Here is a 25,964-nt window from a genome sequence, read left to right on the forward strand (position 1 = left end):
AGAAATTTTCAAGATTTCGTAGACACTAAGTTGCATTCTGTCAATGCTCGCACAAAGACGTTATGAGATATACTCAGCACAAAGAACAGCAGGAGCTAAGAAAGTAATTCCATAAGACTCATTTCTAAAGTTCACCAATTCTGAGGCATAGAATAAACAAAATCCTGACACAGTACTGATCCAATACCTTGAAATTTTATGCTACTTGTCCCCCATCTGAGAAAATGCAGAAGATGCCTTTGGGTACGTTTGCTTGAAAGATTCAACGCTTTTTTCTATCATGCCTTCTTTGCCCCACCTCATGCAATGGCAGTCAGTCAGTCTTCCACCTGTCTTAGCAGCACTAATGCAAGGATTACAGTCTCTCCCCCACGTTGCTTCAAGCTGAAAAGCTCCCGACCTTGTAGCCGAGTAACAGAGCAACTCTATTTACATTCGGGCCCTGGAACATTCCCAGGTAGCCAGTATTCACCCTGCCTACAGTGGCTTTCTATGCCAGAGGCAGAACTGGGATCAGTACGTTGATTCCTCTTACTGGACACTGCAAGTTTAGGACGAGAGGGCCATCCCCAAAACGCTCGGCAGTTCCGAAGTTGTGATGCTCCTGAACGAAATGCTGGTCAACAGAAACACTGATTGAATGGGTAGTTCTGGCACTAAATATCAAAGATGGTATGGTATTTAGATGGCATCAATTTCTAGAACTATAAACAAAAGATTAAGTTTTGGGATTGACTATTTCTCTTTAACTTCCATTTTTAAGCCTTTTTTTCCTCCCCCCCCAGGTTCTTATTTAGAGGTACTGCCACTTGGCGTAAGACCACTGAGAGCTGTTCCAAGTTATTCCTACAAAAACTGATTTTCCTCATTTGCTCACTCTATCAGAAGCTTGTGGTGAAAAGGCAGGAGGAAGAGATCTCAGGAAAGAATTTTATGGTCACTTCTTAGGAGTTTTCAAGCCTTCAGTCTGACTACGTTCATACCATAGCAACAAAAAAGAGTTCTTGTATACCTTGCTTATTTTGCCTGATAACTGAGAATTTTTTTCCTCTGTAGAAGGGGGATTAAGCTGTAAGGGTCCAGCACGAGAGGTACACCACGGCCATACAGGGCTCCCAAACTTATCTGCTTGGGGGCAAGAGGCTGAGCCAGTTTAATTAAAAAATTTTAACAGCTGCAAACAAACTTTTGCAGATGCTATTCGTGCATGCTTCACACCCATAATTTGGGAGTCAAGTAATGCCAATATTTACGTACTTTAAGTACATAATTATGTTGCTACAGAACATAATATCTTCCCTGTAACTCCGACTCAGGATAAAGAGATTTAAATCACCTTTAAAAGCAGAATTAATTCAGGTTGAGACTTTACATCCCTAATGTACATGCTACTGCAACTTTTATGCTCATTATTATCCGTATGAATAGCCAAAGATTTCAGTGAGACTCCTTATATTACCAGCAGTTTTTAGAAACACTGTTACTCACTGTTAATGGGAGAAGTTAGCCATTCACGTCTGCAATTTTTACTACACAAGTGCTAAAAATTTCAAGGGCTGGACTCTACCATTAGAGCGTACTGGTCAGATTTCACAAGCATTAACATGAGTTAGGAGTGAGAGTGCTGCTAACTACAAGCCATGGTGGGGAGAGAGAATCACCTTCCTGATTTACTGAAGTTTAACCATATCACCTGTTGCTTCCTGAGAATTACAGAGCTATTTCTTTTTCTGCTCAATGTGACGCCAAGAGCCACACCTCTAACACCACCACCTAACAGAAAATAGTGTCTGCTAGTTGCTGCAAGAAAATAAAAAGAGGCAATGAAATAGTGCAAGACGTTTTACAGATCCTCTTTTAGAACAGGTAGTTAGTTTCAGTTAAGGTTTTTAGATAATCTTTTTTTATTCCCAGAATAAGAATTCCATTAAAACAGAAATCAGGTTAAGAGTTTATACCTATGATTTAGGAAAACAATTACAATGTCTCTAATCTATCACCAAAACAAGCCTTACAAGTTTTTTTTTGTTTGTTTGTATTTGGTTTTTTTTTTAGTAGCTCCATGTAATAACCGTATGATTACAGAACATGCAAGTTTAAAATCTGAAGTACAATTACAGCCATTTCTACTCATATATCAATTCCATCACTACAGGGTCAAAAAGGTTGTTTAATCATTACACCTTCCAGTTCAATTAAGTTTATTCCCAACTGTGAATTTTTTAGATTTGTTTCAGTCTTTTTTTAATATATATTTACAGTAGGATACTGCTGTAAGGTTTTTAGCCTAATTTTGTGATAAATGTATTCAAAATTAATTAAAATAATTTTCATATAAACCCTCAAGTACTTCAAGTATAAAAAGTTGAAGCACATGAATATTAAAAAGTTTTTTAAAATCCATATTCAGAATACCTACAGCTGTTTTGTGCTGCCGAAAAATAAAGCAAGACAGCTACAGTTGAATTCACATTCCCTGTACTTCTGCCTCCCAGTCTACTGTGCCCTGTTCACCAATAGAAAGCTCTAATTTGATTTTATATATATATATAAAATTATATATATATAAACTATATGTATATATAAATAAATATATATAAAACTTAATCAGCTGAAGCTGACAAATTATCATCTTCAAAAACTACTATTTAAATTCTTCTGAGAAGACCCTCCTTGCCCATTGGTAGCCTGCCTTCAAGATGTGAAAGCAAGAGGTAGTGACTAAGAGCTCCCCATTCTGTTCAAAGTCATGAAGCAATGAGAAACAACACTTCTTCTTGGAGGGGCAACACAACTCATTGGTCACGTTTCCCTTGACATGAAAATATTCCCTTGCGTACTCCGAGAAACGTAACAAATTTGCCATCCTTCATTTACCCACAAACCCACATTTTTAAACGGAAAATGATTATACAGCAACACAGCTGAGGGGATAAAAAACAAACAAAAAAACCACCCCAAACTTTCAGTTCTGGAAAAGAAGAAAGAAAGAAAAAAAAAAACACCTTAAAACATAACTTCAAGTGAAGCCACTGTACAGGAGTAGTAACTAGCTACCTTTATGAAAAAGGCAACCATTAGGATTGTTTAGGGAAAAAAAAATGACAAAGGAAAACACTGTTTTAAAAATACTTAGAACTTTTAAACTATTAACACATTCTTCTGCATATAAAAACATTTCTATTTCAACATGCAACTGCTAGGTCTTCCAAACCTTAAGGAACTCAAAGGTAAAGGAGAAACGCAACTCTATTTCCCTCTTCAGTTTTTCCTTTTCCTTATCACACCAGTTCTAGATTGCCACAATGGTAAGAAAGCAAAATCTCTTCATCAGATAAGGGGAACTCATTTTGCAAAAAGCGTATGAAAAGGCTTAAAGCATTAGAAATGGGTATCCTGGACAATCAAGTAAGAAAAAAATTTGTTGAATAGAAATTACATGGATCATACTATTGCAAAGCTTCATCTAGTAGCTAAATACAACTTTCTTTTACGTGTATTTTTTAAAAGCCTCAAAATACTGAGTAATGTGTAATACCAGATACAAAAAAAGACACTTAGCATTAGCAAAAGGAATAAGCTTGATTCATAATATGAAATAGCAAACTTATACCTAATACAACACAGAGGGTGTGGGCTGGGTGTTACAGGTCTGGGTTTTCTTTTCTTTCCTAATTAAAAACATCTAACTTTTCCATATGCCAATCAAATGCACTAGTCCTTACAAAAACTATATCCATACCAAATTCCGAGCTTCCAACTTCAGTCCTGTAACATGATATATTTCTTAGAGAATGGAGAAAGGAAAACAACATATAGATTCTAATGATGCTTTAACAACAATCTAGAAGGGAAAGAATTACTTTTGCACAACCTTATCTCAGACTTGCATCTGAAAAGTTAAATTCTCAGTAATCAATACAAAGACTTTTGCACTTGAAGGTTTTACTTTTCCAGATGTAAAGTGTAATCTTAACAGTAAAAGTCAAGAGATTATCTCAAATGCAGATATACACTGGGACAAAAGCCCTGTTACATATGTAAGCAGAAAAATCTAACACTGAAGAGTTAACTAAAATAAGAGCTTTGTCTTGGCCTAGAAGTATTATTACTCACCCGCTTTGGTCCACTAAAAATCTTCCTGGTGTTTTCCTTAGATTTATCACCTTGTTTATTTGTGGACTTTTTATTGCCTTCAGGCGCACCAGATGCATCCTCTGAAAACTCCAGAAGATCTACAAAAGATAAATATAAGCACAAAACACAACCATAAGGGAAGCTGTTGAACTGCTAGAGTACTTCTTGCATCTGAAGTTTCCACGTCTGTAGTTTCTGAAGTTATATAATAATCAAATATAATCTTCAGACATAAAATCATTTTTAAATCCAATTAAAAATAGTCCTGGATGGAGCTGAGGTTTACTGACTGGACTGTCATAATATGTAGATAATATCATTACACCACACACTGTCACAATTTCTACAGCATTTCTTGCCTATCATATCAAATTGAAGTTATTTCCCCACTCCACATACGTACTCCTCTGAATCCCCAGGTTCATGTGCTTGTTTATAGCTTATAGCCACAACTCTGAGCAAACAAATTAAACAGTAGATGGGATTCTTCAAAAATGCAAGAATAAAAGCATTAGAAGAAGAAACTTTCCTACTGCAACTACAGGACTAAAGAATTGATCTTACTCATTTCTCATGAAGGCAGCATGTTTATATCTGCTTATTCTTCCGTAAACAATACAAAAACAATTGCAGCCATCAGCTCAGACAAGCGCCAGCTAGAAGCGACTGCCGGAATTGCCTGCCAACATATCCGATATCAGTGAGGCAATTATTTCTGCTACTCAGTTTGGGACTGTAAACCTGCAATTCACTGATCTAACTAAATCTTGCCTATTTTTTTTTCTTTAAACTTGTGTTACATTTGAAGCATCATCCCTTGGAGAAAAACTTACGTTCTTTTATTTGGCACAGACCAGAAGTAACCATAAATTTCTAAAAGGAAATCGAGACAGGCAGAGCAAAGCACTATTTCATCTTTAAAACAGTTCAGAAAACTCACCTACTCCAAAGAAGCTACTGCTATTCTAAACCGCATTGCAAAAATGCCAGCAGGGCAGATCAGTTACTCTCATAAACTGCTGTTTTCCAAGTGCACACACAGCCAGTAAACAGGTCTGGTCAAATTCCTAGGCGAGGAGGCAATCAAAAGCAAACCAAATGCTGCCTAAACAGAGGCAAGTGGATTTCAGACAGCACTTGCAAAATACACAAAACTCACCTTGTTAGAAAGTGACTGCATATCTTGTTATATTCCTGCAACTTCTTAGACTATAAGTATTCTTAAAATAAGGCTGAAATGTGTTTTAAATGGCAGTCCCTCACAGCAGCCCGGCCAAGGCAAGGGCAGGCAGGACAGACCGCAGGGCACCTACAGGAACCAGCCTCTCCCATCCCAGCACACTGGCTTTCTGCTCAGTCATACAATGTCAGCACAAGGGCTTAAGAACATGACATGAATGAGGCTTTTAAAAATAACCATGACTTTTAAAAAGACATTTTGATAAAATTAGACTAAACAGGGGGGAAAAAAAAGATGGGAAACCAATTACTACCATTAAACTAAAAGCAAAACTGCTTCCAAATCTACACAGAAGTCAACCTAGGCCTTCACTGGAACTAACCAGTTAAAGGAGTCAAATCAAATCACTTAGATACACATCTGCACAGATTCTGGAAATACTTTTAAAGAAGCCAGACCCTGAATGCAATTCCCAAAGTCAAACAAACCAACAGACCTGAACACACACAAACACACACACGCTATTGCAGATTAACAGCTAAAAAACAACTCACTCAGCCACAGTAATTACAAACATGCAAATTGCTCTAGAAACACAAGACATTTTTTCACACACCAAATTACCATAACGATTGGTGCCTTGCACCATGACTTGGAGCCGGTATAGTGCTTAATAATGATTAGTAATGCTCTATATCACCTAAACCATAATTTTAAAGTCATCTAAGCTCCTTCCTTTGCATTCTATCCCTCTGTGATACTGAAATATCCCACACAAATTAGGTAACTTTCAGCTCAAAGAAACTTGTTTGATAAAAAGTTTTAACTCCTCCTACTTATCACGTGATAATTTTGCATCTTTTGATGCTGTCAGCGTATCAAATACTTCTGTTGTTAGTTTCATAAGATTGTCTGGAATGCTTTTATTTGGGCAATGCTCTCTGGGGCCTTCTAGGTATCCTAAAAGCACTTTGCATATGTACCCCACCAGATTTTCAAACCTAAACTAAATGGAAAAAAACATCTTTTGTTAATATTAACTGAGCCATGAGTAGTTTGGTAAGCAGTGACACTAATGAAGACATTTCCACTGGCTCTCTCTTGTATGGATTCTGCAATGCCTAAAAAAGCGATAATCGTATTGGCTTCTTTTCAGTATGGAAAAATATAATGCCTTTTCTCCTCTATCCAACCATCTTCAAGGCACTTAATATCTTTGAGCCCATTTGTCAGACTTGGTTTAAATCAGAAAGAAGTTCAAAGACTAACTAGAAGCAACAGCACAGTAAAAGCAGAAGCCTAATTTCTTCAGGAAAACAACCCAGTTTTATTTTAGACCTGACAGTAATTCTGCAGAAGATTTTTCAAGTCCACACGGGACTCTGCCTTTGGGGACTCTGATCTAGTCTTAGCTGGCTAAAAAAGTTGACCCTATTAAGGTGATTGCGGAGACGCAAGGAAAGAAAAAAAGGGGGGGGGGGAATGATACGCTGATATACAAAAGCTGTTTTATTATCCATGAAGACTGCAGGAATCTCATTTTGCTCACTGGAAGGAAAATGAGTGCATGATGTATGTGTTTAGTTATATATCAGAACTGACTTACAAAGCAAATTCAGCTTTAACACTTACACTACAACAATAACACAGTGACTGCTACTATGATTTAAATCAAGAATACAGTAGTTCCCAATTAGTGCTTAAGAGATATATAGTAAAGAAGGACATACAGCAGATAAAAACAAGCATGTTAAAGGTGATAGATATTTATAGCTTCCTTGAGGGAAGTGTTTTAGAGCAATTGTGCCATCCTATTTCTGCCAAGCTATATTAAGATAAGCAAATGTATAATTTTAGTCAGAGCTTTTTTCAAATTTTTTTGCGCTTGCCACTTTCCGTAACAATTTTATTGCCATTGGCCAAAGAGAAACATAGTATAGCAAATATTAACATACCCCTAGCTGTCCCAGTTGAACAGCTGGGAAACAAAACATTCTCAGCCTACAAGTTCACAATATAGTAGAAATGCTACTGACCACCTAAACCACTAAACACCATGACAGGGTCTTCAGGGGAAAAAAGCAGCAAATTGATAGCAGTTATTTCCAGAAGAATGATATTGTCCCCAAAATGTAGGGTTTTCATCGCAACTGAAGCTTAAGAGTTCTTTTTGGTTAAGGTTTATGCTTCCTTTTGATTAACTCCAATTTCCCTTGGACACGGCTGCCCATCGATTAACACAGTCAAGTAATTAAGTCACTCTCCTTTAGTATCAAAAGCTTCTCTTTACTAGAGTCATCCTGTATTCTGGCTACTGAAGTGACATGAGTACTGTTTCAGACCAATAGGTTTTATATCTAGTAAAGTCTAATTCGTATTTTTAGCCCCTGGCATTCTGGCAGACTGTAGCTGGGAGGCTCAGGAGCAAGAGAGGCCTTTGCTTCATTGGGCTGCTATACGAACATGCAAGGGAATTTTAGATTGCAACTGAAAAAGTAGAAGTTTTAACTAGAACTCAAGGCTTCACTAAAAATCTCAAGGCTCATAAAAAGTTATGAAGTGTCTCCATTAAAAAAAAAAGTCTATGAAAACGGTCTAGGAATGTAATGGCTGGAGCATCTTCACAAAGACTTCAGCAGGCAAGCCTATCAAACACCGCAGAAGACAGTCCAGGGAAAGACAGCCCAAAACTAAAGAAAACTAGAATAAATACATAAAGAAAACCCCCACTACTCAGAAACTTACTTTTTCTTATTCTACCTCTTCTACTAAAAAATTCCTTCCAGAATTCATGCCTGCTGATATTTGGAGTTAACAGGACGCTTTGCACTTCAGTAAACCACATGGGACATTTCAAAGGGCCTGAGATTCTTACGTTTGCAGTACATAGGAAAGATTTTTCTCCCATATTGATAAAATAACATAGGAGATTGTATCACTAAAGCTTCAAAGATGAAAAAGCCTCAACAGCTTTGAGCTCTGGAAAGCATACGCCATGCCTTCAAGTCCTTTGAATGATCTTTACTAACCATATCTCAATACATTACTCTGTCCATCAGTTTTTACAGGGGGACATAAAATTCATTGAGTTATGTTCTTTGGGTGATCCTACCTTCTCATCATTAACTAAACAAAAATGCATGGTTGCTTGTCCACATCTTCTCATGGAGATATTTTAAACACAAAGACTTTGAAACCATCCAGTCGTCTTATCCTTTGAGCTACTGGCATTAGTCAGCCACACCAACACTGACTTGTTTTACAATCTCTTCATTAATTGGTAATTCCTCAGGGGAGAAAAAACAACTTAAATTCTGTGAAAATCTGAAGTGAGATACAGATTACCACCAAGGGAATAAATCCACACGGCCAATAGTGTTCCTATAAACTAAAATAGGAAAGCAACAACAAATTTGCCTAATAACTTCCAGGGCTGGAAACCAGAGAGGTAATCTGGTACCTAACTTGTCAACTTGGAATTGATACACTGGATTTTTATCTGTAGGTCTACTCATTAGTACTAAAAAGAATAATGCAAGATTAACTGGGCTAGAATTATCATCTTTCAACACTGTTTGTAATTTTGGGAAAAAAAGTTATTTGGCAAGATGTTCTCAAAGCTTTTTCTGAAGTCTGTATCCAACATCTGCATTTTCCATGGATGCAGAAGTGGCTTTTCTTCAGTATGTAAAGGAGATGCCTCACAGCAGTGTCATACACTTTCACCCCAACTTCAGGTTTAGATCCAAAAGTCTCTGTTAAATTCTCAGAGACTAAGAATAATTCATCACTATACTTAAGGACTTTAACAGGGATGGTCTGAGCTGTCATGATACTCAAGACTGTGAAAGGTCTGAGAGAAGACAACAAAAAAATGCACCGAACAGGCTTACAAATTTTAGGGCAACATCATGATGACTCCCCATCTTTATGATGTGTACTACACAGATTGAACTAGAGACTGTGAGATGAGTCAGGAGTAAACTTCAAGTCGCCACTGGATTTTCAGAAAAAGAATGCAAGTCGAATCTCACCCAGGTACAATGTCACAAAACAGGAACCAAGTGAGCAAAGGAGATACAAAAATAAAAGGAAAACTGTATTTCCAAGGGGATACTGAGAGCCAGCTCTCAATGAGAACTGGGTAACTACATTTAAGAAACTAACAAAAACACAAATTTACATCTACCTGTGCCATGGGAATCTCTTAGGAAAACATTTCACAGAATTCTGTGATACCTAAGAGTATAATTAGCTCTTTGGTGAACGTAGTGTTGAATACAAACTGTAGATATTTTCAGACTCCAGAGAACAGCAGCTGAAAGGATTACTTGATGGATTAGCATCTCAGCTGCATTAATTGTCTAAGGGATTTTTTCCCTTGGAATGAAGGTCTGAACAAAGGCAGACTAGTCAGAGAGCAGCATGGATGGGACACTGCAGAGGCAGCCCTGTAAGAGAAACCCTTTTTCCAGAGAAACTGGTATTCAAGCATCTCGCCAGAACTAAAAAGTTCTGAGAACAAATGCAAGTTTGTTGTTTAAAACAGAATCTTCCCACATAAAATTGGTATCAACTTGGTCTTTTTAAAACTCACCAAAAACACAGCAAATAGACCTTTGACTAAAAGGTCTAACAGACAATTCTGTTTTTTAGGGAAAGCTCCTACTAGAACAGCAGACATGAACATTCTTCCTAGGAAGCGTTATTTCTTGATTATAGTAGCAGAAGCTATTTGAAGGAAAAACAGCTTTCCAGTGTTTACAAGGCTACAGTTGAAACCTCCCCTCTCCTCACTGCAATGAAACACTTCTTGCCAAAGTCTTAAGATTACAGTAACTTCAGCAATTGGATAAAAACTCCTCTGCAGCTTCATGATTCAGAGTAGAAGGTCAAAAGGCTCCCTAGAAGTGATCTGAAATACTTATTCCTACATATATGGGTCTTTAGTATTAAAATTCTTCAAGAAGGAAAAGCTGAAAGAAACCCTTCAAAGTCATTCCTTCTTTGCTAACGAAACACCTTGACCTCAATCAAATTCATTATATGGGACCCACAGACCATCAAGAGACAGCCTAATTTTTCAAAAGCACTCATACACCAGAACTTGCTCATCAAATACTGTCTAAATAATTATATGTTTAACCCACATAGAAGATGGAAATACCAGCTTTGCTGCTGAAAACTGGAGGCAAAAGTGATTCAATGTGCAGAAAGCCAGTCATCACTGGAAGGAAGTATGAGTGGCTCATTGGTGTTTCCAGGATCCCAGCAGCCTCTCCCCCTTGCACCCAGCATTGTCAGCTAAGATGGAACTGGAGAAAGTTCCAATCTATTTACAAACATGTTCAACAGCGCAGAATGAAAGATATAAATATTTCAACCCTATAAGTGACTTTTAAATAGAAATTTCTCTAATACAAATTGTAGAATTTCAACCAAAAATGTTTGCACGCAGCTCAATAATTGTGGGTTGATGTGCAGCTTCTGGAGAAAGACCTCTGCCTTCTAGGGAGAGCTACTGTATACCCAACATGACAAAAGGGAAGAATCTTATTTTCAAAAAGAAAACTCTCTACCTGTGGCATGAGATCAAGGGGTATAAAGTATTTTTCAAGACAACTACAGAACACCAGACAAGACCACAGCAGAAACAAGCAGAGTTAGCTTTTAGATTTCCAAATCAGTGATATTGATCAACAAACTCTTAGGCAAAAAGAACAAAATATAAATATCAACTAAATAAAAATTTTAAATATGTATCCCAGAAGAGTTCTGCTTACCTGCATTAGTACTGAGCTGGCTATCCTGCGAACAGTTTTCATTGCCCTCAGAGGTTGACTGTAGCGAGGAAGATGGCGCAGTTCTGCTTCGTTTTTTATTAGCTTTCCTTTCTGCTAACTGCCACTCTTCATCTTCATCCTCACTTTCACTCAAGTCATCAAACCCGAAGTACTTAATTTTGTAATTGGAACTTCCAGAACTTCTAGAGGCGCCTTCATCTCCCCCTCCCTCATCTTGATCATCAAACCCGAAAAACTCTAATTTGACATCCTTTTTGGATTTGGTATTGCTTGGTCGAAATCTGGTTGCAGTTTTTGTAGTAGCAATGTCTGCTTTCCTTCTTAAACGTCCAGCTTCTCCCAAGTCAGTAGGGGCCGCCGTGGTAAACTCATCAATTCGTTCCATGGTATCCTGTATGGTGACATTACAAACTGATAAGCACGATGGATGTAGAACAGTGTAGTCTCTAGTCCGTCCAACCGTCCCTCTAAAACTGGTCCCACTACTTAAAGAAACTTTTCTTGCTGGGTTCAGACCATCATTATTTGACTCATTGTTTGCTTTGGATAAAGACTGACTAGTGCCATCCATTAGCTTGTCAAAATTTGTTGCCCCCTGCGGTTTTGCTTTGTTGGATCTACAATATGTCCTACAGTTGCTTGGCCTAGGAATAGTTTGCACAAGTTCTTCACTAATGGCTTCCTTTGGATTTTCAGTATCTTCTTTGTCATACTCCTCATCCTTGCTCTTCATCTCTGAGAGATGTTCATTGTCAAAATCTAATATATACTCTCCAGTTCTGGTGTCTTCAGTTTCATCCTCCCATTCGTACAAGTGAGTTCTTAATGGCCCCTTAGTCTGAGATGTTTCTGATGGAGAGTCTGCTGCTTTCCCGATATGGGAGTCCCAAGAATCAGGCAAGTCCTTGGCTTCAATGTTGTATCCAGAAACGTCTGTAGTTTCAGCATTGGTTTTGCTGCTGTCTTCAGCATTCTCACAGATGAAATGACTGTTCTTCTCATTATCTTCATTATAGTTCTGCATTTTATCTACAACAAAAGACAAACATTACTGAAAAAGCATTGGGGGGGGGGGGAAATCACGATCACCCTTACAGACAACTTTAGGAAGTCATAACATAACGCAGGAAATACTCACTGCTCAATGACAGAGCACACTAAAGGGGTCCTTATTCTCCCAAAGGGGTCCTTATTCTCCCAATTTATACCGATACACTTTCTCAGCCTTCCAGTTTAAAATTTTTCCTGTAATAAAATCTTCCTACCATCAATAGCAGAAATATGTCATCTTGAAATAAGTGTCACTTTGAAAACATATTAATCATGAAAAGAAAACTAAATGGTAAATCCTAAACACAACCAGTTATTTATCTATACAACCTACATAAAAGGAGAAAAGTCTGCAACAAAATATTCAAAAAAGTCAAAACAGCACTCAGTGTTTCACACACAAGTGACATGAACAACAATTAGGGGTAAAGAGTGATTCTACAGCATTTTCTAGTTAGAAAAAAATTATTTTCCTTCCTGTATGCAGGATATGAGTGTCATTTTATTCTTAGTTAAACATTCACTGCAAAAAAAGAATTCATCTCCCCTATGCATTTTTTTTTCTTTTTTTGGGGGGGGGGGGGGGCACACCGACCTCAAGAAACAGCAACTGCCCTTGCTCCAGAATGAACAAGCTAACAACAACAACAAAATCCTTGTTTAAATCAAACTACTGAAATTACAAGAGAGTTGCAAATTAAAGCTTTGCAATGTAAGTTCTATAGCATCTGATTTAGTATTATCCCCAAGAAAGGGCTGAAAGAATTGATTAATAATTCAACTCCTCCAGGGTTACCTATGGAGCCATACTTAATATTTGTTAGTTGTGTACTTCAGGGTATTCTCGTACTTGCAGACGGTCAGCAAAAAACGTCCTCTCTTCCATCCTTCCTGACTAAACGCAGCTGATGAAGGAGGAGGACCAGAAAAACAAGTGCCTTCTTCTGAAGCATCACAGGCCATGGCTAGGGCTAGGATTCTCTCTATTATCAAAATACCCATTGATCACATTTTTGAGTTAAACATGAGCAAGCTTAAGCCCAGAAAGGAATCTTCCCTAAGTGAGATCACTTCTTCTCTGCTGGGTTGTACACAGGCCACTTCCTAGGATCATAGAAATTTTCTGGAAATTCCCATAGAAATTTTCCAACCAGCCCTTGGTTGGTCTTGCTTCCTGTGGCAGTTTACAGAAAGGCTTCTTTGTTTCTTGTGTGTTTTAATATGGATTCTAAAACTGCTTCATTGTGCCTGAACAGTTGATGTTTTGTGAACCCTGCTGGATTAGACATCTCTTATGACGCTTTCTACAACTGCAGAGAACTATGTCTGATAATCCCAGTCTGCTCTAGTGCTGTTTTTAATCTAAAAATTATTATTAGGACACCACGAGCATAAGCAGGATCTCTGTCTGCCCTGAAGGGACCGAATTCCTCTGTTCATGCCACTTGTTAGAATGCCATCAAGAGGTTCCAGCCAAAGCATGGTTTTATCTATAGCCTATTTCCCTGCAGTTATCCTTCCCACCGTGTTTAAGTGCCTCCTGTTATTTCATTTGTAACATGTTTATTTCAAGCAAAAATTTCAGCAAGCTCTTCTGATTCCGAGTCTGTGCTGCAAGTGAAATAGTGAGGTCCTGGGTGCAGGATAAGGACTCCCGAGAACAACTAGCAGGGCAAAAAGGAAGTGTCCAAGGAACCTCCAAGCATAAATAACAGACAGCTCCTGAAAGGCTCCTCTGCCCCACCTCTACCTTGCACCAGAGGCACGTTTTGTTTTGCAGCATATGTTCACTCACAGAGAGAGTTTAGTTCTGATGCAAGTAACATTAAAATGCCCTGAGGTTGCAACGGCCTTTCGTAACTCTCAGGACCACGCCAAGAACGGCATTTTCCATTCTGCAGCTAACAGCGCTCAGAACAAGTGTAAAGTAGCGCTGCAGCACACGTGAACAGACTGCGCTACCCAATGCTACCCCACCAACAACCATCTTCTATGAACAGCACAAAACCTAGACTTGGCTACATAGCGAACATTTAAACAGCTCCTCACTTCTAAGCCAGAAATTCACCTGTCTTGATTTAATTAAGGATTTTGATCAAAATCTGAAAAGAGCAAGTAGACCAGAGTAACTGGAGTACAGAGAACAGTAGAGGAAGAGAACAAAGCATCCACAAGCAGAACTCAGTTCCCCCAAAAATGGCACTGCTTTAAACTTTGGTGATATCACCTATTTGAAAACTGTTCTCAACACTTCCAAATTCCGTGATAACATAGGTCTGTCAAAAATCTAAAATAACCCACATCATAAAGCCAGCCCAGTTTCCAGCTAACCATTTGCTATGCCTCTAGTAAAATTCAACACACTTAAAATACTCAACTCACACATCCCTAATGGACTGTATGGAACAAGATTTTACGGGAGAAAAATTCATGAGAGAGGGAGGGAAAGAGAGAGAGAGACTCAGGACATGAATTTGCTGACCTTGAGGTCTGTTGTAGAAGTTTAAATAGTCAGAAATAAAAAAGCTCTACACAAAATAAATAAATTGCAGTATTAATTTCCCTGAAGAACATCAGTCCTAGCCATCTCCATGATGGCATCTTGATTAATCTTTGTTTTGGCATCAACATGTAATAAGAGAAACTTTGTTATTCCCATTTTAATTTGATAATGTTAGTGATAATCCAAGGGGCCCAAACAAAATTAATTTTTCCATAATCAAAGACAGTTTGATAGTGTACAATACGTTCTTTTACCCAAATGTTTAATATTATTTTGCTACCAAAGATTATCATAGTACTTAGGCAGGAAAAGCAGCAAATTAAATTCACAAAATTTAATTTTTATAACTTTTGCACTAAAACATGCCTTATTTTGTAGCCACTGTTCCATAACTGAGTGCATATTTACTTGAATTAGTGAAGTCTACACAACATTTCAAATACATACATTTAAAATATGGATGTCTGTCTAAACGTTTCTTTTTCTTTACTGAACTGTTAGGAAGAAGTTTCAGTGTGCATATCTGGAAACGGAACAGATTTCCAATCCCAGGGAAGTTTGGGATTTTAAAAAGTCACATTTCGTAACAGGATGAAATCAAATATCATCATCTTCCTTGGGAAGGAATGGGCTACATGTGTACATGCACACAACGCCGCAACAGCCAAATAATTCAGGAACTTGAGATGAAGAAAGCTGAAATTTAATGTTGCATTGTCTTAGCTTGAATCATCATTGTCTCTGCTTTGATCTGTACTCTCAAGCACAAAAGATGAAGAACATACTAACTCTGGAAAACAGACTGAAGAGGCCAAATGAATACAACTATTTTTATTTATTATATATATATTATATAAATTCTCTCATATACCCAAGTATCATTGACAAAAAAAAGTTAATGGAAAAAATTATCAAGAAACATGTCTCCAAAAAAATCTAATCGACTACTCTGAAAAGGTTTCTTTTCTTTTTTTTTTTCTTTACACAGTGCTACTACCACACAACAAAAAGCATTACTACGCTATAACACATATGTTCATGCACAATCTTTTCAAATTCAAATAAAATATTCAATATTTTAAATACTTAAAAGCAATATTATTCAGGAGTGTGTATATCTTTATTTCTTTCACTTAAGATTACCTCATCTAAACTATACTCCCTGCAATCTTCTGTTTGCAAACTTAAATGCATTGCAGAGTCATCAGTTCTAGAGCACTATTTAGCAGTTGAAACCATTTTACTTTTTCAGCTCTTTGCCAGGAAGTTAATCATTAATTAAAAGCTAAAGCTGATATCTACCAGGTCTTTGCAAGAAAAGTACAAGAACACGCCAGCATTTCTTTTTTTTTTTTTAAAGAAGAATTTTAACATGCATTAAATATTTTAATTAAATAATTAAGTAATAATTAGTCCAAACAACAAATAACTAAAATTCACTTTTACTGAAAACATTCATGTTTATATTGTAGTTACATACACTGAAAAGTTATTCTACAAATTGTACTAGAATATTTTAGAATGGGCTAAAATTAGCCCAATATTTCTAAGACTGAGCGAGCAATGAAGTCTCAGCCAGTATTCTTTAACCTATTATGGGAACAAAACATTCTACTTGCTTATTGCAGCGGCCTCATTTGGAAGAACTAAAGCATCAGTTGAGAGATGTGTTATGACAAGTACATACTTCTTCACATCTATTTTCTCCATTTCAATTTTTCTGTACTTGCTGCACTGACGTTAGTAAATTTTTTCTTCACAATGTGGCTCCACTCTCACCTCCACATTTCACACTTAGCCAGTCTGCCTGCTGTTCTCCTCCTGCCACTGCTCCCGGCAGTCCCAAGCACAGAATTTCTGAGCTGAGCTAGCTGTTAACTCCTCAGTGCCAGTCCCCACAGCCTCCTTCTAAGAGAACTACAAAAAAGTCCACAGGTAATTCAAAGCATGAGTACGTCTGTGTAATTGTACACCCCTATCAGACTGAGTTGCAGCAAACATCTAGCCCCTCCAGACTTGAATTTCTCATGTTTCTCTTCATTTATAAGATAGCAAAATCAGTTTGTCTGCTCAACTGAGCTGACTAATACATAACAAATCCATTCTATCCCCATCAAATGGTTTTCCTGATTTTGGGCTCGGAACAAAGACTATATTTAAAATATTTCCAAAAAGTGATCTTAATAACTACATACACATCATAACTGCTCTTCCTGTATACCACAGTAAGACTTTTGTTGTCTGACTAAGTATATGCACTTTTTTTTTTTTTAATATGTGCATTTGTATGTTAGAATTTTGATTTCTGACTCTGAAAAGATCAAACAAGTGTCAGCAAAACATGCCACTTACTTCTCTCTCTCACACTGAGACAGTAATTAAACATAGCATGTAAAGTCACTCTTAAAAAACTGCACACAACTGGCGGCTAAAATAACCCACACATTCATTTTGGGCCTATGAGACACTGGAACTGTAAAAACACCCACCCCAGGTACTTCAAAAGTCTTAATAACAGCATTAGGGAGAAGTTGTTCATCTCTAATAGGCAAGCAAGGCTGCTGGAAAATTTTACTGGTAAACTATTTCCTGTACACAAGATAGAAAGTTTGACTTTAAAACTGGATCATCATAATGCACGAGTGGAAAACTACGCACGAGTGGAAAACTACGCGGTGACATTTAAAAAAAATACTTTCTCAAACTATTGCTTTCATTTCATCAATGGGTCAACAGTAGTCAACAAATTGAAGCTTCTATAGCAGATATTACTGCAAGTCACTCAACTGCCCAAAGATGTACATATGTACAGCATCAGTGATTCCAGTAACCTTGATTAAAAAAACCACTATATACATACGTAATAACAATTACAGCTGAAGCTAGCAAGAATCCAGGAAAGATGTAAAATGTAGTTTTACTTACTGATACAGAAAGCACAAAGAAAACACAAGATCAACTATTTATGAATGATTAGACTTCTGTAGCACAAAAGAGTCATGTAATTTCTCCTCCCCATTTCAACTGCAATGAGGCTCTTCTGGGGCTCCAAAACCAGGTGAAATCTCCCAAGTAATTTCAAATCAGCAATATCATATAACTATATAATCCACTAGAGCCTTTCCCCCCCCCCCCCGTTATTAGCACAATATACCTAAGAACCATAAGAGTCTTCTGTAGTAAGCATGATTTGTTTGCTCTGTTTAAACCTCTAGAACCTAATTACCAGATTATGAGAGAATCAATCTAAATGACTGGCAGGCAAATTAAACATGACGGCTAAGAGAAAAACATCCACAGATATACACACACCTCTTGCTTTATTTTATGCTCTAGTTTATGTCAATAACAAGCTAGAGATGTCTTAAGAATTGCTGATGAATTAAAAAAGTGAAACTTTTCCTCCTCCTTCCCAATAAATACATTATGGGGTGTTTTCTTGCAAACCGATGTGCTCAACCAAACTTCACAAAAGCTATATTAAAGTAATTACGATGATTATTCTCCTGGTCAGCTTTGTAAGATGACCATTAGAGACAAAAATTAAAGTTCATACACTGCAAGATACTCAAGTTACATAAAGCAATGGTTTATATTCTTCTAGATTCATGAGAAAGTTCAGCAGAAATGTAACTGAATTCTCGAAATCCCACTGCTTTTCTAGTAATAAACTCTTCAAACATTAAAAAGAAATGCATGTGGACTCCTGGTGTTATTTAGATGAACTGGATACAAAATGAATATTCTGTTCATACTTCCCCCCCCCCCCCAATGCTTACTTAATATAAGTAGTCACTTTTTAGATAGATGCAACAAATACTGTTTCATATATTTAACATGCCCCGGGGCTACCATAATATAACTGTAGGGGAACTATTTATTGCCCTTTCTTTTTTAGCATCATATACAAAGGGAGAAGACAATTATAGACTTTTTTTTCTTTTCAAAGACTTAAAAAAAATTTTTTTTAGATGTATTTCCTTTAGACGATATAATATCCACCTCCTTCAGTGGGACATTCCTGATAGTCTTGACTTGAAGATGTCTCAGATTTCAACCTTATTTTTTCATTAAGCACCCACAATACATCTCATTCTTGGTTTAAAAATTTTTCTTCTGAAGAAACTGTCTGCCTGAAAGTGCTTTCCCAAATAGCCCTCAGAAGCATTACCCCTCCATGGTGTTACATAGAAAAAAGGAAGGAGCACTTCCCCATCCCCAAACGTTTAGCTCGATCATGGTAATAAAAGGCCCCATATAATGACAATCTTGTTGAGATAGTGAAACATCTCATAAAATTGCAGGCTTTCAGAAACTGCTATCAGAGGAGAAAGAACAGGGGTTTTTTTTGTTTTTTGGGGTCTTTTTAATTGTAGGTCATCCACAGAGTAAGTTTGTTTTATCCTGAACGTTGCAAGGAAACAAAATTATTAACTGAGGGTTGAAAGACAACTTCCAGTGTGCTTCTTACTATGAATTTTTAGTTATATATTGTCTTAAAGAACAAAATGTGAAATCCAATAGTCTTTCTACAGCAAAAACCATGCTGGAATGCTTAAGCAGGACTACTGATCCTAATGCAAGCCTTTTTCCAGTGCAGGCAGGCGACGGGGGGGGGGGGGGGAAGAGAGAGAGGAACCGAAGCAGTCTCTCCTTTCACGTAGCTCAGGAAATTCACTTCTGAAGCTCATGATGGAAAAAGAAAAAGAAATTGCTAAGAGAACCAACATGAAGACCAGCTGACCAGTTATCTTTATAATTGGCTAAGTGACTCTAGTCATTTTATGTTATGTATCGTATATAAAAACAGCAACAAAACAGAGACAAATGCGTAGAGGTTTTAAAATCGCAAAAATCTGAGTACTTCTAAAGCTGAACTTGGAATAGCCCCCACTGTTCAGAGTAGTGGGCAACACACATTATTTCTTTCTCACCTCTGAAAATGAAAGGTAAACATAAGTAGTTATTGGTGTAACTGATAGCAAGTTGTGACATCCACTGACCAACATCCGGAAGAATAAAGCTGTTCTTTGGCAAGACAAGTGAGTGTGGTCCCAGGAGCTAGCAGTAAACAACAAGAGACCACAAGGAACAGACCAGGCAAAAGCCAGCTTCAGTACCGACAGCTGTGACAGCCCAGCAGAGTCTGGAGCAGCCTGGCTAAGGTGCCTAGAACGAGGAACAGTCCAACAAGCAAGGAGCACAAAGCTTTCCTTCTGGCAATTTAGAAAGGGGAAACAGAATAGTAGAAGTTATCTAAAAGTATTTGGGGAGGAGGGAGGAGAAGGTATGTGTGCATGAGGGAAATCATTAGACTTTCTCTCCGCTTGCCACAGGGTCCCAGAAGCTTGAAGCATTTCCAGGCTTTGTTACAAAACTTGCCACAGTTGTTCCATTTTGTCAAACTAAAGCTACCGATCTTTTTGCACAGACACTTTCACAGATGCTTATGAGAATGTTTCAGACAGTTCAAAACTTTGGTTTTTTCCTTCTCATCAGTATCATCTCTGGTGACATATTCAAATATTTACAGTAATGAAACTATACTGATAGGATTGGCTGATCACCTAGCATGAGACTCCACTAATTCAAACTTACTCAAAACCTACTCTAGGCAGGACCTACAAGCAGTTAGTAGTATGTGGGTTAATGGAGAACAGGGAAGCTTAAAAAAAAAAAAAAAAAGAAAAGTTCTTCCCAGTTCTCAGAGCAGTTTGGAAGTCTGACAGGGCCTTCTTACTTAAAGATGAAATATTGAATTTTGGAGAAAAGATAACATTCTTTCCATCAATTAAAGAAGCCTCAAGAGTTAGCAGCTTTACAATCTGTTCCTTAGGGTATGACATATCTCAGCATGGAATACTAAAAGTCAGTGGAAAATATCTTCGGAAAATCTAGCACTCTTGGCAAAAACGTCATAGTCCAAACCAACCATCAACAAAAAGGTGCCCCATGCCAGTCCCAATTCCACACTTCCATTTACATTACAGGACTAAGTTGCTTGATTCTAAGAGTCTGAAAACATCAATCTCAGCTCTATAAAAACCAAAGCATCTCTGGTGAAACACCAGCTGTCTAAAGATGAACACTGCATTCTTCTGTCAATAAGTCAGAGGTAGAGATTTAATACCTTATTTGCTATTTAAAAGTTACTTTGAGCATAGACCAGTCTCTTGGTCTGTGAGAATGTTTTTCCTTAATGTCAATTTCTGCTCCTAACAGGTTCAAGGCTCACAGAACAAACTGAGCTCGTTGCCCCACAGCTCAAACACCGCCCCCCACAACCTCCTCAACACCAACCTGTTTGACTGGGCAGGAGATGGTGCATGCAGCAGATCATGTGCAGCAACATGTGCTGGCTAGCCAGCTTGCTGCTGCCTTTTAAAATGGATTAGGAACCAAGTCATAACTGCATTTTCCTTAGGGGCATGGGGGGGGGGGGGGGGAGAAGAAGGTACAGGAACAGATGAACCAATTCAAATCTGTTTTTCCTCTACCATTTTTCATAAAATTTGAAATAAGTTATCATCTTTGAAATCTCTCCTTGCCGTTCATGATTTGACTGAAACCGGCTAATAAATACAAAAATTACTAGAAAGGTGGAGAGAATAGAAGGACAGACTATGTAAGCCTGGTTATGCTAAGAAGTCAGACACATATGTAAAGTAAATGCTTGTTTCTTCTATTTACACATGGAAGACTTTTCAGTATCAAGTTAGTGGGACTACCACTTAAACTCCAGCTTAGTTTTCTCTTACTTCTAGCAGTTCTTGACAAACGCTAACCAAAGTATGCTCTAAGTTACACCTGAAAGACCTGTTGCCCTCTCTGGGTCATGCTGAACAAGAGCTTAGGCACCTTAATTTCTGTGTAACTAGCTGTAGAAGCCTCCATTTTAGTACTAAAAGGAACATAATTAGATTATTATACATAAGAAACACACCTACTAAGATGTGGTTTCTTTTAGCATTAACCACAGAAATCCACAGAACTCATTAAGAACACCTATATAAAGTTATTCATAGGCAATGAAATCTTTAAAAGAACAGGCAGGTAGGTAGCACGATGCTAGCTCCACATTCCTCTTTTCCTCTTCATTCCTCATTCTTCTTGAAATAGAGATTCAACCTAACCTAGTGACAACGGAGTACCAAGACAGATGTTAAAGTAAGAAAAAGAAGGTAACAAAAAGATACAAAATCAGTATCCAGAACTTTCACACACCTGCAGCTCTTGAGGGTGCATACATTAACAGGGTACAGCGGAGGAACAGGCCACCGACACTGGATTACTGGATGCCTGTGTGGGGAACAGTCTGTAAGCTCATTATGAGCGATGGCTGTGGCTGCTGTTCCAGAACAGCCAGAACCATTTGGTACAGCCCTGTCATACTACCACCAACCTTCCAGAGCACAAACCTGTACTGCTTTACCCTACACCTTGAAGCTGACCAAGCTAAAGGGGAAGAGGAATCTTTACCGGGTGCCTGTTACCACATTCTTTACTTCCGGGAAGAGAACGGAACAAGACACCCACAGTGTCTTCTCTGGTTTGGACAGAAAACCAGCAAACTGACCAACTGTAGAGAAGCCATTCTCTTCTCCTAATGAGGAAATTAATTTCATTATAGTCTTTCCTCTTCTGCTCTATACTGGAAACCAAATGCTCCAGTTGGTAAGGAGAAAAGGTTACAGACTAAACTCCTTCACTCCATTTTCTGCTTACAATTAAACAGCTGGGAAATATAGAAAAGGCTTATGGATATAAAATATACAGTTCTAAGGAGTGGTCAGAATTCATCCCTAGATCTGTCACTATCCACTGCCATATATAATATCTGGAAAAGTGTTGCCTGTTAGCAGGCATAAACAGGAGATAAAAAGCATGAGAGTTGCAGAAGATTACTCTCAAGATCAGTTTCATGGTTGACAATCAGTAAAATAGCTAAAGCTATAAATCCACCACATCCATAGTTATGGTTACACATTTTTAAGCAATTCTGGTTCTTTATTCTCTTTGAAAGAAAATGAGTTCCCACCCCATGCAGGTTGGAGAGACACTGTTTGCTTCTTGGTAGATGTTAAGCTGTATCTTCTTTTGCAAAAGAATTCCATAGAAAACTCTAAAGTGATGAGATTTAATACACTGCCATCATGAAACCATTTTCCTGAATAAAAGTTTGCTTTTCTTGTTCCCTTTCTGGCACCCTGAATATCAAAATTCTGAGGTAATCTATATGGAAAGCCTGAATTTATTATTTAGCAAGATTATGTATGAAATGAGTTCTCTATTCCATTACATCTTTCCATTTCAGCTAGCACAGCTATTCTTCTAAATATGTAACTTCTGAGATAGAAAGCACCTTTTCTTTTTCCAGTCACCTAGATTACTAGGTAACAATGCAGCCTTTCATTCTGGTAATGCGGTTTTCAACATCTGTAATAAGCCATTATTTTAATTCCATGAACCTAACAGATTAATCTCTATGGAGCTGCACATAACCTGTGCTGGTATCTGTGAATCCATTAGTCACTGCATAGCCAACAGTTTTTCTCTCATTTATCAAAGTATAACTACACTTCAGCATTATGTCACACTTTTGGCCAAAAATTTATTTTAAAAAAAATCATCACATAATAGAAATTCAGAAGCAAAATACAGATACTTTATTACATGCTGTCATGAATCAGCAGGTTAACGTGGGTAGATTTGGGTTAACCTCTCTACCGCTTTTGAGAATGTGAACTGTTGTTAATATGACACCCCACCAAGCCATGGCTCCACTCTGCAAGAGTGTTTCTCACCTTGGACTTCTGTTTAAGCCATAAAGAGTAGTCACTCGTAGACTTTTTTCCACCAGGAAAATGTGCAATCAGCAGGCATTCTGAAAGGCTGTCTTATGCTGACACAAACATGATAGCCTCTGTCAGCCAGAACATAACTTTTGGTTTTTTTAAATCCTTATACATGAACTGAAATAGAAGTCTTATATACAGGTGCAGGCTGATAGGATCACTTCCCCTCTTTGTGCACAAAACATTCACAGATCTAATCACTTGCTTTTATCCCAAGCAGTTTTCACTGGTGTGAGAAACTTCTGCAGGTAATGGTCTAGCTGCTTTCCTCCCTTATCTGCTTTAGCTAACAACTGTTAGATATTCTGCCTAGTCACTGATCTTTCATCATATCTTATGTCACTGCAGATCTCAACAGCACCTTCACACCAACCCACACATACTTGCCTGGCCAAACTCCATGGAGTGCTGCATTTAGCACAACTGCCTTCCCAGCAAATTTTGGGGGGAAAAAAAGCCAACCCCCAAATTATTAATTTACTCCTTCATTACTAAAGCCACTTCCTCCTCCATTTAAAACACAGCTAAAAATTATCCTAGGTTGCTTGTCATCACCCATATCCAGTCTCTTAATTTCTATCAAATTAAAGGTCTGTGTCTTGCCCTAAATGACCTCTTGTACTTTGATCCTTTTTCTTCCCCAGATATGTATTTTTGTCCAGCTTGCACCTATGGTCTTACTAGCCCATCTTCCACAGCTTAAAAAAAACCTGTCATTCCTCTTCCACTCCTCTTTCTGATCTTGCTTTAGAAATTCTTCTACACCATCTCAAAAGTTTAAGTTAAAGTTTGGTTTTCTTCTAGCAAGCATATACTTCCAAGACCACCATATGATTTTTTTTAAACTGATTGCCTCCCATCTGTATCTATCTACATGCATAACAATCCAACTTTTAATATGACTCTACAGTATTTTATCTAAAAATCCAAAAAAGTACATAGCATGTTATCAATGCCCACGCCCAATTTACATGGAAAGTCCACAACTTTCTCAAATAAAGGAGAAATTGTAGTTTTTATTGCTATTACTTAAAAAAACCCTTCCTACACAAAAAAAACTATTTTTGGTCTTACAGCAATTAAGCTGTGAAAAAACTCTAACCAACACCGTAAGTAAGACTACTTATTGGTCAGAAATAAGAACTAAAACGGTCCTGAAGAGGCGAGAACTTGTGCAACATCAAATCCAGCTGTCAGAAGAGTTGGTACACTGCATGAAGCAAGATGTTTCAGAGACTCAACTAACTTTATCACGTGTTCACCCCTGACCAAAAGCCCAGCAGAACAGACACATTATCCCTCACTAGTAGCTCAGAATGGCATCGCTTGCTTAGAGCAGCGGGAGAAAGCTGATCCAGGAAGCCAGCTGACCTCCTCCTTGAAGGGAAAACAAGACAAAGCGTGACAGGCAATGCAAGGGGCTAGTACAAGGCAAAAAGGCTTGTCTTCACCTATTTCAGCAACGTGAGCCCTTCTGACAAAAGTAATAAAGCCTCATTATAATATATTAGCATTAATAACAGTTGAAACAAACTTTTCCTTTGACTTCTAAGTCAGTGTGAATTCAGGCACTGTTCCTAAATATGTATGTTGAAATCCTGTACTGAATAAGTCTGTTTTTTTTTCCCCGATTGTTTGTTTTTAAAACATAAAGGTTCCTAAACAAAAATATCAACTAATAGTTTGAACTTTAGAAAAAATTTCTTTTCCATGCATTTGATAAGATCTCTGCAGCTTGAACGTGAAATTGTTTCCTTACCAACTGTTTTCTACTTCTCTGCATATTTTGGCCAACTTGAAAGGTTAACACCAGGGTGTTTTTTCTTCTAAAAGCATAGAACAATTGTTTTGAATGCAAAGTTATTTCAACTTTTTAAACATGAGAAACTAGAAAGCAGTCAAAAGTCTGACTTTTTAAAAATTAACTGTCCATTGTACAAGTCCATGTAGAAAGAATGATTCTTAAAGTGTAAATTCTGAAAAAGGATTGAGAATTTCACTAATGTTTGAGAAAGGTAAGTTACAGATTGCAAATGAAGAGTTTCATAAGCTCTATATGCAGACATAAAAACACTTCACTAATAAAACTTCTTCACAAGACTTAGAATAATTCAGAAAGTTTTATGCTAGATTTAGTGATGAAAAGTTTGCGTTTTTTTTTATGGTATGGTGTGCACTTCCCTCATGCTAGAAAACTGTTGCAGAAATGAGAAGATTCCCCCCCCCCTCAAAAAAATATTATTCTCTCCTGTACTGCTATTTTAGCAAACCAGCATAAATATTTATATTTAAACTGTATTTTAGACCTTTCAGACTTTTGAATGGTCTCCAAGGAATAAAAAATAAAATAAAATAAAAAGAATCTTCAAAGAACTATCTGAGTAATGCCACAGCAGAATTGAGAAGCATCATAGTAGTCTGAACTTGGGCTAACC

General features: G+C 37.6%; 1 protein-coding gene across 4 annotated transcripts in view; it reads right to left on the minus strand.

Moving 5' to 3' along the window:
• WAPL (WAPL cohesin release factor) overlaps positions 1-25,964 on the minus strand; it is a 74,741-nt gene that overhangs the window by 39,071 nt on the left and 9,706 nt on the right. For all 4 annotated transcript variants that reach the window (XM_064513742.1, XM_064513744.1, XM_064513743.1 and 1 more), the window contains exons 3-4: positions 11,101-12,150; positions 4,117-4,235 (exon numbers count right to left, since the gene is read on the minus strand). In XM_064513742.1, the coding sequence (XP_064369812.1) occupies positions 4,117-4,235; positions 11,101-12,150 (1,169 nt within the window). The remainder of the gene's footprint in view (positions 1-4,116; positions 4,236-11,100; positions 12,151-25,964) is intronic.

The sequence above is a fragment of the Dromaius novaehollandiae genome, chromosome 6 (assembly GCF_036370855.1).
Source record: "Dromaius novaehollandiae isolate bDroNov1 chromosome 6, bDroNov1.hap1, whole genome shotgun sequence".
In the NCBI taxonomy this organism is placed as follows: Eukaryota; Metazoa; Chordata; class Aves; order Casuariiformes; family Dromaiidae; genus Dromaius; species Dromaius novaehollandiae.